The following is a 13,484-nucleotide window of genomic DNA, read 5'->3' as shown; positions in this document are numbered from 1 at the left end:
CCCTACAAATCATGATAAACTAAAGCCTGGAGTAAAAAAATGACATCCAAATCAGCCTGCTTCATAAGGTATACAGCAAAATCACCTGTGTCCTGCCCACTGTGGATTTTCCTACCTGTTTCAGCAACAGCTAATGTGGAGTAATCAATAATAGAACTGTATTAATAATAAATTTTATTTTTAGACCGCCCTTCCAGTTGTGCTCAGGATGGGTTACAACGTTTCATAAAAACATCATATACCAAAAACACTGCATGTCTAAATGCCCCAACTAAGTAAGCAGAGAGTGCTGTGTCAAATTGTGTTACAATATAGAAAGAGGATGTCGACATGGAGCAGTAAAGTATATCACATTCGGTTAAACTTCACAACAGTTCAACACAGGGGTGAGCAAACTGGCCCTCCAGATGTCCATGGACTGCAATTCCCATGAGCCTCTGCCAGCAAATGTCCAGTTTGCCCACCCCTGGTTCAGCACATCACAGTGTCTTAAAAGTAGGTGGAAGGCATACTTTACACATTTCTGTTGAACTCAGAATTCTGATGACATGTTCTAACCCCCCCAAATAATTAAAATTAAGAAGCCATACAGTATTTTATACTAAAAGAATAAAGATTTTTATTAAGCATTGTAAGTTGCATTCAATAGCCTTCAAATACACCACACCACAATCCATCGACAACCAATCAAACCCAACAGTAGTTCATTCTTGCACAATCCATGAGCTGGGGCAGAACTCCCTTCAACTTACATTAAGATACCTACTTAGCTCTTGCGGGCAGGGAATGGGGAATTACACCTCATTTCTGATCACTAATGTGTGATGAAGAGCATCAGGAGAATTATATGAAAACGAATATAAAGAAATGATTCTGATTTTGAAGTACATTAAGTCTGGAAACACTAACAAAAACATCAAAATGATACAGGTATATTTGCTTATACTAAATTCTTGATGGGAAAGTTCTCAAGAACAAGCCATTTGTTTCCTGCTACAGAAGGGGGGTATCTTTTGAAGATCAAAGCTTTTTTTTTTGTTTTTCCACAGAGTTTCATATTTGCTAATATGAAGGCATAAAACAGCAACAGAGAACAATAATGCATACAGCAATGAGTACACCAGGGTAACGTTGATATTCAAAACGGCTAGGTAATTTTTTTTGTTTTAGAATAAATGCAACAGAGGTCAATAATCACAAAATTTTAAGGTTAGAGCAAGATCAGTCAATGACTAAACATAGTTAACATCTTTTATAGGACTATTACTGATTATTAGCTTTTTTTTGTTTTGCAAATGGGCACAGTACTTGTAAGAATGGAAGAAAGGACAATAACATGCATAATATTAACTACACACTTTAAAAATCATGAACCATGCAGAAGTTTAGCTCAAATAGTAGTACTAATGGTCTACGTCTGATTCAAAACCACATAGTTCATTGATCACGGATGCATGGTATTAGTCACAAAAAGTATCGGAACACATTGTGTTTGTTTTGAAAAGGTCATTTGCATCTTCTATGATTTTCAAGTTAAATCCATTTTAACTTGCTCGTAAAGAAGGTATGATGTATATTTAAAATCATCAGAACTTCAGTATTACTCGCTATTTTTTTTATTTTGATAGTTTTGCACATTTTAAACATAAAAGAACCACATCAACGGTGATGAAATCTAAGAAAAGAAAGAACCGTGGTTGTGCCTTTCCCCCCCTAATCATGAAATCAAAGCCTTAAAGAAAGCTTTGTGACACAGTAATGCAAAATCAAATATAATGGCATACATATGGTGCCAAGTACTAAAAATTATATTTTAAGCTATATATACCGAAAGACTGCCAAAATTTGAATATATTTCAAGAAACAAAAACTACAAGCTTTTGTCATAACCAGTTTAAGCTTTGTGTATACTTCATTTTAAGTGAGGGAGTCAAATGCTCTTCATTCTCTTTCATTTTTGTTGTATTGTAGCATTGACTACAACTGGTTAAAACTAAAAATGTGTGTTCTTTAAATCTCTGACATCCAAGAGGGATCCGAATTTCCAATGTCCTCATTTTTCTCTTACGGAAAGGAAAAAATGTACGTAACTGTAGGCTCTCTTTCTTCCCAGATATTTGTAATCCTGACCCTTCCAACATCCTTCACCCTCTATAAAAAATAAGTTTACTCTTCTTTTTTTAAGACAGTGGCCTCAAGAGCATCATCTTTATGGCAAACACTGTCTGCATTTAGTGCATTTAAGTGAGGATTTGTATTGCACATTTTAGAGTCATTACTCAAGGCACTTTCAGACTGGTTGGAAGCCCTGACGTCTGCTGTATTCCCATTCATTTGGGAAGCTGGTTTCTCCTCATTCACTACTCCATTTTCAGCCAGGGATCCTTCTGAAGACATAATAGAGGACTTTGATTCCTCTGATTTTGACTTAAGTTCTTTGGCCACTTCTTCTGCTGAAGCAGCGTAAGGAGGTTTGCCCTGTTTAAAAGATATGAGGGAACAGGTAGCAAGAGATAAAAAGTTATAAACATATATAATAAGCATAAAAGAACCATCTACTAGCTAGGCTTTTCACTATGACTGCTGGTGATGCTGATGGTTTTGAGCAACAGAGCAAATGTGAAGGAACAATACTTAAAGGTAATATTTGATGGAATTTAACTCTTCACAAAATGGAGAGGATATATAATGACAAGTCATGGGTACACAAGACTCATGGGGGGAATCCCATCCCCCATCCCCAAGCCTGGCACAGCTCCTGGTCCCATAACCCACCGTTGAGCCTAAGTGCATTAGTGGCAATGTTTGGGAGCCAACCCCGGTCCGAAGTGATTCCCAGTCTGCCGCAGCCAAGCCTGGAGCGGCTCCTGGGGTCTGCCACTGCCAGCTCTGCAGAATCAAGGTAAATCTTTTATTTTGGGGGGAGGGGTTAAGTTAATCATGTTCTGTAATGAGACAGTGCATGATAAGATTTTGCCTTTTATGTTTGTTTTTGTGGCCATGTTTAACATAATATAGAGAGTTAAATGAATTTGAAAGTCTATATATACCGGTTGAATAATTATATGATATGTATTTATGGTCAACATTTTGTCTCACTGAACTGCACACATAATATACTAATTTGTGTATAATCTACTTGACTGAAAATTGAAATCTGTAATAAATGGCTCAAAAACAATATTAAAAGTTCCTGAAATAGATTTTCTTTGGGTAAAGGGTGAGTAAAACCAAGCAGGATGATGAGCCACCATACTTTAATTCCACTATCTTTTCATTCTATCCCTCTTCTCGCACATACGTATCAGTAGGTATATGCATATATAGGCTACGCATCAGGAACGCCTGAATTCATGTCAGCAACTTTGGTTGACCTTTTGTTTAATAAATGACAGTTTTCCAGTACCTGAATTGCTCCCTGGTTCTTATAGGCTCTCCCATAGTATCTTCCCCCTCTTCCAAATGTTCTTATCACTGGAGTGGAAATAACTCCTCTAGGACGCCTAATTAAAAAAAACACACACACATTGGTACATTTTTTGCATTTATGCTCAGCACTTTTCCTGCACACACACAATACAGTCTCGTGCTGACAGTCCACTAGCTGGTTCTCTTTGTTTTTAAACACACATCTGATATTGTAATGTGAATTGTTTAATCATAAGATTTATGCAATTTATTTCTTCTGCTTAGAAATAAATCATAACTATTTCCACTGGAATAAAAATAATCCTATATGAGACCAAATACTTTCCTAAAGTTCTGAAAAAAAGAATCAGTTTTAAAATGTTCTTCTAAGTAATGTACTGCATAAATGCAGTATTATCTGTAAGTTCACAATCTCAAACTACCACCACTTATTTTGTCTTGCTGATTACTCATTTTTACCAATTATAATATATTAGTGCTTTGTGGCAGTTGACCTATGACAGGTTCAAAGTATTCCCATCTCTTGCAAGTGCCTTGCACGGGGGGAAGGGAGTCTAATGGCAACTGCACACAACTCTCACTGTCTCATTATACATGACCACATGCAATGGACCGTTCATCTACAGGTATATATAATGAAAATTGAAAGCTTCTGTTCTGAACCTACAAGCAATGCAATGCTCAGTTACAACATGTTTTAGAAAAGAAGAAGAAGAGTAGGCCCTTATATGCCGCTTTTCTCTACCTGAAGGAGGCTCAAAGCGGCTTACAGTCGCCTTCCCATTCCTCTCCCCACAACAGACACCCTGGGTGGGTGAGGCTCAGAGAGCCCTGATATCACTGCTCGGTCAGAACAGTTTTATCAGTGCCGTGGCGAGCCCAAGGTCACCCAGCTGGCTACATGTGGGGGAGTGCAGAATCGAACCCAGCATGCCTGATTAGAAGTCCGTACTCCTAACCACTACACCAAACTGGCTCTTAGACTAGCATTTTAGACTAGTGATCCACATCCCTATAGAATAACTTCCTTGTTTTCCCATTTCTCTTCAACTGAGCCAGGGAGAGACAGGAAATCTAAACACTGAATAATCTGACTAGCAAACACCAGCTGCCAAATTTTTCACTCATTACTGAAGGTTAACTTTTAACAGATACTGAAATACAAAACTGAGTTTCACCTACCCTCTTGTTGGTCCTCCAACAGAAACCACTTGAAGAGGAAACGGCCCCCTCCCTCCTCGGCCACGCCTGCTTCCAGCCCAGTGGCCAACTACAGTGCCGGCTATTTCGAGTTTCCCTCCCTGAGAAGGAATAGGTTGGACTCCTAAAGAAAAAAAAACATTGATCCTTGCACCTGCAATCCGATAGAACTTATGGCTATTACATTAACTACAAGACAAGCTCTCATATGGAAGCATAGGTTTCCATGGGGCATTCAAGTAAAGAAAAATCTTTACTGGATTTCACGTCAAGGTCTGTAGAATTACTAATAACTTGAACCTGTGATAATTAGTTTCACAATTTATCATAATCTGGTGAACACTAGGGTCCTAATGCTTTGATTTGTTCAGGATTGATGCCCACTGAGATCACTGGAAGAACAGACTAATATGCTACCAGGTTATGGCATGATTAAAGTACACGGAGAAAACTGAATGCTAGACTGCCATCCAGATCAGGAAAGAACAATAGCTATATGTGCATTTTATATTTGTTCAATATAAGAGAGCAAATGGGACTAAAAACAAACAATATTGAGATGCCCTTGTATAAAACAACTGTGAAGTATCATTTGGAACACTGTGTGCAGTTTGGGTCACCATGCCTCAAAAACAGTACTGCCAGGCTCGAAAACGTACAGAAGGGGACAACCAAGATAACTGGGGATTGGAGCACCTTTACGAAGAGGAAAGGCTCATGAGCCTTGAGAGAGGTTTACAAAATTAGGCAAGCAGTGTAGAAACTAGATAAGGGGAGATTTCCCCCTCCATCCCATAATACTTTAACTCAGGGCTACCCAATGAAATAATTGAGAAACAGCTTCTGGACAAAGGAAATAACATATCTACTTAAAGTAAGATGAACCTGAATGTAAGATAACCCCCTTAAAAATGGCACACACACAATTAATGACCCTAAATGTAGCTAGTATGTTAATGTAAATCCCCCCCCTTTTGATGGCATATCTGAGAGAAAGAAAACCAAGTCTTGCATGTAAGACAATCTGTAGTTGTCTACTAAACTGTGGAATTCATTACCAGTAGTAACAGCAATAGTCACAAGCACTAACAGCTTTCAAAAGGGGTTTGGTAAATTTATTGTCCATCAATGGCTACTAGCCATTGACCAAAGTGAGCCTCCATACACAGAGGCAGTAAAACTCTGACTACTATTGCTACGAGGCAACACCAGAGGAAGGCCTCAGCATCTATGCCTCGTCTGCTGGCTCTCTAGGATAACTGGTTGATTGCGGGATGAAACACTGCCTAATGACATCAGGGCCCTGCCAGACCTTAAACAGTCCCATAGGGCCTGCAAGACAGAGCTCTTTCACTGGGGCTGTAGTTCAGGCCCTGAAACAAGATCAAAATCTGCTGGCCTTCCTGTCTCAAATCCACCTAACGGATCTTTTAGAGGATATATATAACAACACCACCCCCTTCTAAGAAAAGGCGATGGTTTCAAAGAAATTTTAAAAATTACATTTTAAAGATTTTTTTTTAGAATTTTAAAATTAAATTAAGATAAAGGTAAAGGTATCCCCTCTGCAAGCACTGGGTCATGTCTGGCCCTTGGGGTGACGCCCTCTAGCGTTTTCATGGCAGACTCAATACGGGGTGGTTTGCCAGTGCCTTCCCCAGTCATTACCGTTTACCCCCCAGCAAGCTGGGTACTCATTTTACCGACCTCGGAAGGATGGAAGGCTGAGTCAACCTTGAGCTGGCTGCTGGGATTGAACTCCCAGCCTCATGGGCAGAACTTTCAGACTGCATGTCTGCTGCCTTACCACTCTGCACCACAATTTACATTAAATAGACCCAATACAACTTCAGATCAACACTGCTGGGAACAGAGGAGTGAGGAATATGGGTCTATATTTAGGGATTGATTTTGCCTGCATCTTGTTATTTAGCTTGCTATTTAAATTGGATTATGAGATTTTAAATTTATTATCAGTGAGAGGATGTTGTACATTAGACAGTGTGAAGGAATGTGTTAGAAGTAATTAAAATTCAGGGAATTTCTTATCCTGCTTTGAAAGAGGAAAAAACTGGGAAAATATTTTTTCTCAAAGAACATATATGTCCTCTTCCTGAAACGAGTATGGTGCTGAGAACACAACAAGAGCAACAATAAATATTTACCATAGTTGGTATTTTTTTTCTCAGGATTTTCACTAATAAAAAACAAGACAAACCTCCACTGTGACTGAGCTTCGTAAAAGTGACTTTTGAATAACTGTTAAAATATAAACTTAATATCAACATTATTAAAAATACATAACTGAGCCACCTTATTTTCATCTTGCAGACAAGTGACAATAACAGTTTGTTATTAGTACTGAAAACACCTATCAGAATACCAATTGTTAATGAATTAATGTGGAAGCAATCTTGGGCATTGATCACACAGGAAATGGGAAGTAAACAATTGAGAAGACCTGAAAAAGGTTCCTGCTCTTTGGTGAAAAACCGTCACTTTAGGCTTCAGGAAAAAGTTTGGTATAATTACCGCCCTGAAACTTGCTAGTCCTGTTGCCGTCACTGCCGGAGAAAGCTCCAGGGTGTCCTCCTGCAGCAGCCATACGGAAGGCCCGATAAGCGCCTGTTGCTACTGGTTCCCCATAAGAGCCTCCAAAGCCATAAACTCCTGCAACACCAGAGGGGGGTAGGGAGGAGAGAAAAACTGGTCAGAACTCTCTGTGTGTATTGCAGAACTGGAAGCAGTATTTCAAACCATTGCTAAATTTAACCTTTCTATTGCACAATTTTAATGTGATTATCAGCAAGTTTTGAGCCATAACTCGATTTTACCAAATTTATCCCACCTCCAAATCATCTGAACAGTCCATTTAACAAGATGCATATACAATATATGTGTATGTGTACGTGTGCGAAGTGTTGTCAAGTCACTTCTGACTTACAGCAACCCTATGAATTAATGAGCACCATAACATTCTATCATTAACAGCCTTGCTCAATATACAATACACCTATAGGGGTTTCTTATAGTCTAGGAGGAAAAGAATAAAAAAGCTATTCCCCTAAGTGAATATGCACAAAACTATATTTAAAAATCTAACCATAATCTATTATTTTTATGCTTAGACTTCAAAATCAGCAAATTTCTTTCATCCTAAAAATATTTTAGACTTTTGTATCTTGAATATACAGTCTGTTATAGTAAAGGTCCCCCCAATCTCCAATCTACAGTAATCTTCGCAGGTATGCCTTATGGACACATTTGTAGATACTGCTAAAAGCCCTAAACCCTGAAGTTAAAACAGTTAATTTTTAACCATTTATTTAGGATAGATTTTAATGTGGGCAGATTTACTCATTAGCCTGATGAACACATGAAACTGCCTAATCCAATGCAAACACCTTTCCCAGCATACCATACCTAACATCTTTTAACAGGTACTTGAACTCTGGATTTTCTGAATACAAAACATTTGTAGCCTCACCCCTTGCATCTTACAGGTTTAAGTCAGGCATAGCACAGATTGTAATGCCTTGATTGTTATAGATTGTAAACTGTTTTTGTGTGTGTATATATATAGAAAGAGAGAGGCATGATACAAACCCATGAATGATGGCCAGCATTAGCTCCTACACAAACAAAAACAGAATTTCATCTTAAGTGGAATATATGGCTGCGCGCCACAACTGTGAAGCGCACATACCAGCAAAGCCTCTGCCTCTGCCCTGAGGTGGTGGAACTGGCCCAAAGTGCCGAGGATACATAGAAGCTGGGTAGAAAGGCATGGCAGGTGGAGGTGGGAAAGGGAGCGGATGGTTCTGCCGGGAGAAATTTAAGCCTTCAAGAATGCTCTGGCGCATCTTTTCCACCTTGGCAGCTTGTTCAGCCTATAAAGAACATGGCATAAATATTTCTGAAACCTATATATAAGCACGTCTACACAGCAGAAATTTCTTGTTGAATTGGACCACAAATAACGAACTGCCTCTTATGAAAATCACCCAAATCCAATTGACAACACAGAACATTCATAAAATAACAAAGAATATTTTCTTTTCCATTAATCTTTTCAATTTAGTCTCAGGGCTACAGTAGATATGGTGCCCTCATGACCATTTTAAAGTGATTTTAAAATGTCACAAGGTCTGCAGTGTAGGGGGCTGAGGCTCTCTCGTCCAGCCCCCATGCTTTACCAGATACTGAAACGGCTGCATCCCCCCACATCTGCTGTTTTGGCATTTGAAAAGACGGAGGGGGAAGATTATCAGGATCAGGCTCTCACAGTACTTTAAAATGGTGGTGCTATCGTCACGAAGGCTGCAAGATTGCCATCATATTTAGTTTGGCTCTTAGACAGAGGACAGAATATTTCTACTTTAGAGAACTTTTGCAAGCTTATTGCATTCTCTCATTCCAAGGCCCCGGGCAGGACCCACAGTTTCTTACAGATCAGTCTTGCTAGCCTGATATATACATCATCCTTGGACATATAGGTCTATGTAGATTATTATATAAATAAAGAGGCAGTAATCGATTCCAAATTACCTATAGTACTTCTCTTGAAAATGAATGATGTATAAAAATCAGCATTTAATCCAAATACAAAAAATGTGTGTATGCACATACAGAATTTGTAGGATCCTTTGATCCAGTATGTTACCCATCTACATACATATTTAATGCTTCATTTACACAGCTGTTGATTCAAAGTCTACAAATGAAGCACATTTCCTGTTAACTATCTGCTTTTCACATTTGTTTTTAAGTATTGTTATTTCAACTTTTTTAGCTCCTGCAGAATTCTAGTGTGCACAGGACACTCACCACATTTCAGAAATAACATACCTGACCGTCACAGAGGTCAATGAGAGGAACTTTCTCCCGGCTTGCTTTGATGAGCTTAGTTTGGAACAACTTCCCATCAAAGTACATCCATGGACAGCAATGTTCCCAAGGAATTGGCTGCCCACAAGCATCATTGGCAAAAAATGCCATGTCAACACCACTCATAAACAAAGCAGACAATTGAATCCCTCGAGGATCTAGATTTTCAATCTTTAAGGAAGAAATGAAGCTGCAGTAAATATCACACACAATAGCCAAGCTTAAATACATCTATTTATATGTTTGTTCTGAAATGAAATATGCTGGTTTATATCGCACTACCATTCCACTGGCAGAAATATATTCCCCCTTCTTTCCCCGGAAGTCTCTTTTCATCTAACAAAAGGCATTCATTGGCTGGGCAGAGGGAAGAGGACACAACCCCCCCCCCCCAACAATTAATAATTAAGCAGAACTATGGTATATAACCAATGTATTGCAAAAAGTATTATCTCAGATATTAAATATCAGAGATAATTAAAGTATTATCTCAGATACACACGTGTGTATCTGGTATGTGTAATTCAGTTAAACTTCCTTAAATCCCACTTTAAAACATATATGTACATGCAGTTAATATCTCTCTATGTATCTACGACATGCACAGTACAATGCCAAGTAAGAAATGATGGGCAATAGAACCACAGTTCTAGACCACTACTGAAAATTAGAAAATTAGAGCAGGTGTTCCCTTCCTCTCCCAGAACGGGTGCTGAGAGGGAAAAATTCAGGATCATACTTCAGGAGTGCCTCCTCCTTCCTCTGTTATCATCAGTGAGGACAATAAAAGACTAAATGTATAAGTACCACAATTATTTTAACACTATCTGTAGCCCTTAAATTTACCAGGGTAATAGGAGATTCTGCAAAGTTGCAGGATCTCTTGGCTCAGTTTCCTACGCTCCCTCTGGTGATCGAAGCAGGGAAAAGAGAATGACCCAGGCACTCACTTTTATAAATGGGAGTATGCAAATATCCAAACATGTGCTGAGTGAATGTTTAAAAAACAAGCTACATGAACAATTAATGCTGTTGATTAGTACTGTAAAACTGAAATAAACTTTTATGAGTCTTATTAAACAAAATCTTCAAGAAGAACACTATCTAAATGTAACAGTTAATGGACTTAAACTTATGCTTCCTAAGGAAGAGCCCAGGGCTGGCAGAAAGCAACCCTGGCTTTGAGCCATGTGAAGCTTCACAATACACATTTAATAAGCCCCAGGTTAAGGTCTAATTATTTCCAGTTAAAAGTATGAAGGCAAACATTTATATCCCAAGCCATAGAAAGCTTCTGTAGTTATAGCTGAGAGTGATGGTTAGATGGTCCACTGATTTGACTCCATGTAAATAACGCTTCAGACCGAATATATCTAAATCAAGTCATGTTTGTGATGTCTGAAAGAAGTCTGATCATGCTGTCCTTACAGTATTTTAAGAATTTCACCAAACCAGACTGTGTTTTCAAGCTGGACTTTGGTTGGATGAGCAACTCATACACACAGAAAGTAGGTAGATTGGGAGTTTTATAGTACAGTAGCAAATTGTATAGGTTCCCAGAGTAAATCTGTCAGTTCAGTACTTAATGCTACAAAACTAAACTTGGGGTAAAAATGTCCAAAACAGCAATACATATTTCAATGCAACAGTCCAAGATATTACAAAGGTCAGCTACTTCCTTTTATCTGCTTTTAAGAATTTCTAAGCACAACAAGAAAGTGTTGCAAGGTCCCAAAGAGTTTATTATAGGAGTTAAGGACAGCACATCAGATTTAAGAAATAAATATACAACAAGGTTCATGAAATTGGAGAACACAAAGCAGGGCCACAAAACATGCACATGGTTTCAATGGATGATCCTTGTGAAGTCACAGGATGACATCTGCTAGATCTTACTACCTGTGACAATCAAGCCAATAGGCTCACAGTACAATACAAGAGAAGGCTATACATTGATTCTCAGAAGTTATGTTAAAAGAACCATGAGAAAGAATACTTAAGTACTTTGTAAAATGGTCTGGATCCATTAACTTATAGAAAACATAGTTGCCCTTATCTGTAACTGGTGTTCATTGACATCTTCTCTGCAGGCAAACATTGGGACTGCACTTGTGCAGGCCCGCCACGGACATTTTATTCCTAACTTGAAACTCCAAAAATGCAAGTGCCCTGCCCCATGGAGCCAGCACATGTGCAACTCTTCGTGCCACAGGTGTCAACTCTTTGGGTGGCCTGTCCCTTTCCCTCTATTTCTCTCCCCTGCCAAGAGCTCAAATACAAACAAGATATAAATACAAATCAGATCATTTTGTCCTTTCTCTTTTTCTTTTTTTTCTTTTGAGACCTCAAAGTGAGGCAGAAGGGAGGGAATGTGTATCTGCACAGAAGACACCAATAAATAAGATACAGATAAGTGCAATTACATTTTCATCTTCTGTCTTCTGATGCAGCCTCACACTGGGACCTTTACTGAGCTACCCTTTCAGGAGGGATGAGCCTCTCATTGAAAAAGTGCATGGAAAACTGCTTTCCCAACATCAGCATCTTTCCTTGCCTGCTGGTCCAACACATAGTGTCTCATTAATGTCTCTTCTCTTGACCAGGTTGCAGCCTTGCAGATGTCAATCAGAGGGATTCTCTGATGGAATGCAGCAGATGTGGCCATGGAATGGGTGGAATGTGCCCTCAAAACATCTTTCACCTGCAGCTGAATAGCAAGAACTTACAGCAGCAGCCACCCACCTGGAAACAGTTTGGGAAGAGGCAGCCCTCCCCTTCTTAGGACCCCAGTAGCAAACGAAAAGTGCTTTCTCTTTCCTGAATGTCTTTGTTCTTTCCAAATAATAAAGAATAGCTCTCCTAACATCCAGCGTGTGTAGTTCCTTCTCTGCCTGGGAAGAAGGGGAAGTGAAAAATACTGGAAGAACTACTTCCTGGGAAGGGTGGAATTTAGACATCATTTTTGGTAAAAATTCTAAACTAGGATGAAGGACTACTCAATTGCTGAATATCTTTAGAAAGGCAGAATTTATTCACAAAGTAGCCATTTCACTTATGCATCTAGCTGATGTGACAGCCATCAAAAATGCCATTTTCCTGTACAGGAATGCAAATGAAACTGAGGCCATTGTTTCAAAAGGAGGTTTCATTAATTGTGCTAAAACCAGTTAAATTACTCCCATGTCTAGTACTGTTTTCCAGATCCTTGAACCTCAGAAACAGAGGGTTTACAAGCCTCTGCTTCCCTGTTTGTTGATGTGGTGCATCATGGCCAAGTCATCTGCACTAGGACAGCAAACCAGCCTTCTATGGACAGAAATTCAATAATAGATACCAGGGACGCCATTCACAATTTTGAAACTTTTATGAACTTATCCAATTATTTTAAATTCAAAACTGATCAAAGGCTTCTGTCCCACTTAGAGAAAAACCTAGAATCTAGAGAAAAATCCAGAAACATTAAGACCCCCTGGAAATTCAACAACTGCCCCTTGTATCGTAGCCATGAGCTCTGGCTATGGGCTATCTGTTGCAGCATATGCTAAGGTATGCCTAGGAACTGAAATAAACTCTAATAGGTAACCATCTGAAACAATTTAGATAACCCAGGAGTCATTGGAAATGCGACTCCAAGCTTGAACAAAATTGGATACCCTATCTATAAACTCTCAAACTCAGGAACCATACAGGCAGTTAATCAGAATTACTGTTGTCGTTGGGGTGGTTGTTCCCTTTGTTAATTCTGTTGGAATCACAGCCAAACATTTCCCTTGCATTTCTGCAAAGAGGATTAAAAGATGCATTGAGGATACAGGTAAGGTTATTGGAACAGGAGGATACAGGTAAGGTTGTTGGAAACTTTGTTGAGGTTGCTAGAATGGCTACTGGAACTGATGTTAGCCCCTGTAAAAGGGGGTAGCAAACCCATGCAGTCATTACTGGAATCAAGGTCATGGGGTGACTGTGGT

General features: G+C 39.0%; 1 protein-coding gene across 1 annotated transcript in view; it reads right to left on the bottom strand.

The window, feature by feature from the left end:
* Positions 1-594: 594 nt before the first annotated feature.
* FAM120A (family with sequence similarity 120 member A) overlaps positions 595-13,484 on the bottom strand; it is a 75,676-nt gene continuing 62,786 nt past the window's right edge. The window contains exons 13-18 of the mRNA XM_077325581.1: positions 9,478-9,687; positions 8,336-8,519; positions 7,162-7,299; positions 4,612-4,753; positions 3,407-3,503; positions 595-2,478 (exon numbers count right to left, since the gene is read on the bottom strand). Coding sequence (XP_077181696.1) covers positions 2,167-2,478; positions 3,407-3,503; positions 4,612-4,753; positions 7,162-7,299; positions 8,336-8,519; positions 9,478-9,687 — 1,083 coding nt within the window. The 3' untranslated portion in view covers positions 595-2,166. The remainder of the gene's footprint in view (positions 2,479-3,406; positions 3,504-4,611; positions 4,754-7,161; positions 7,300-8,335; positions 8,520-9,477; positions 9,688-13,484) is intronic.

This window comes from Paroedura picta, chromosome 3, assembly GCF_049243985.1.
Source record: "Paroedura picta isolate Pp20150507F chromosome 3, Ppicta_v3.0, whole genome shotgun sequence".
Lineage (NCBI taxonomy): Eukaryota > Metazoa > Chordata > Lepidosauria > Squamata > Gekkonidae > Paroedura > Paroedura picta.
The sequence above is the reverse complement of the archived record's forward strand: the minus strand, read 5'-3'. Positions and strand labels throughout refer to the sequence as shown.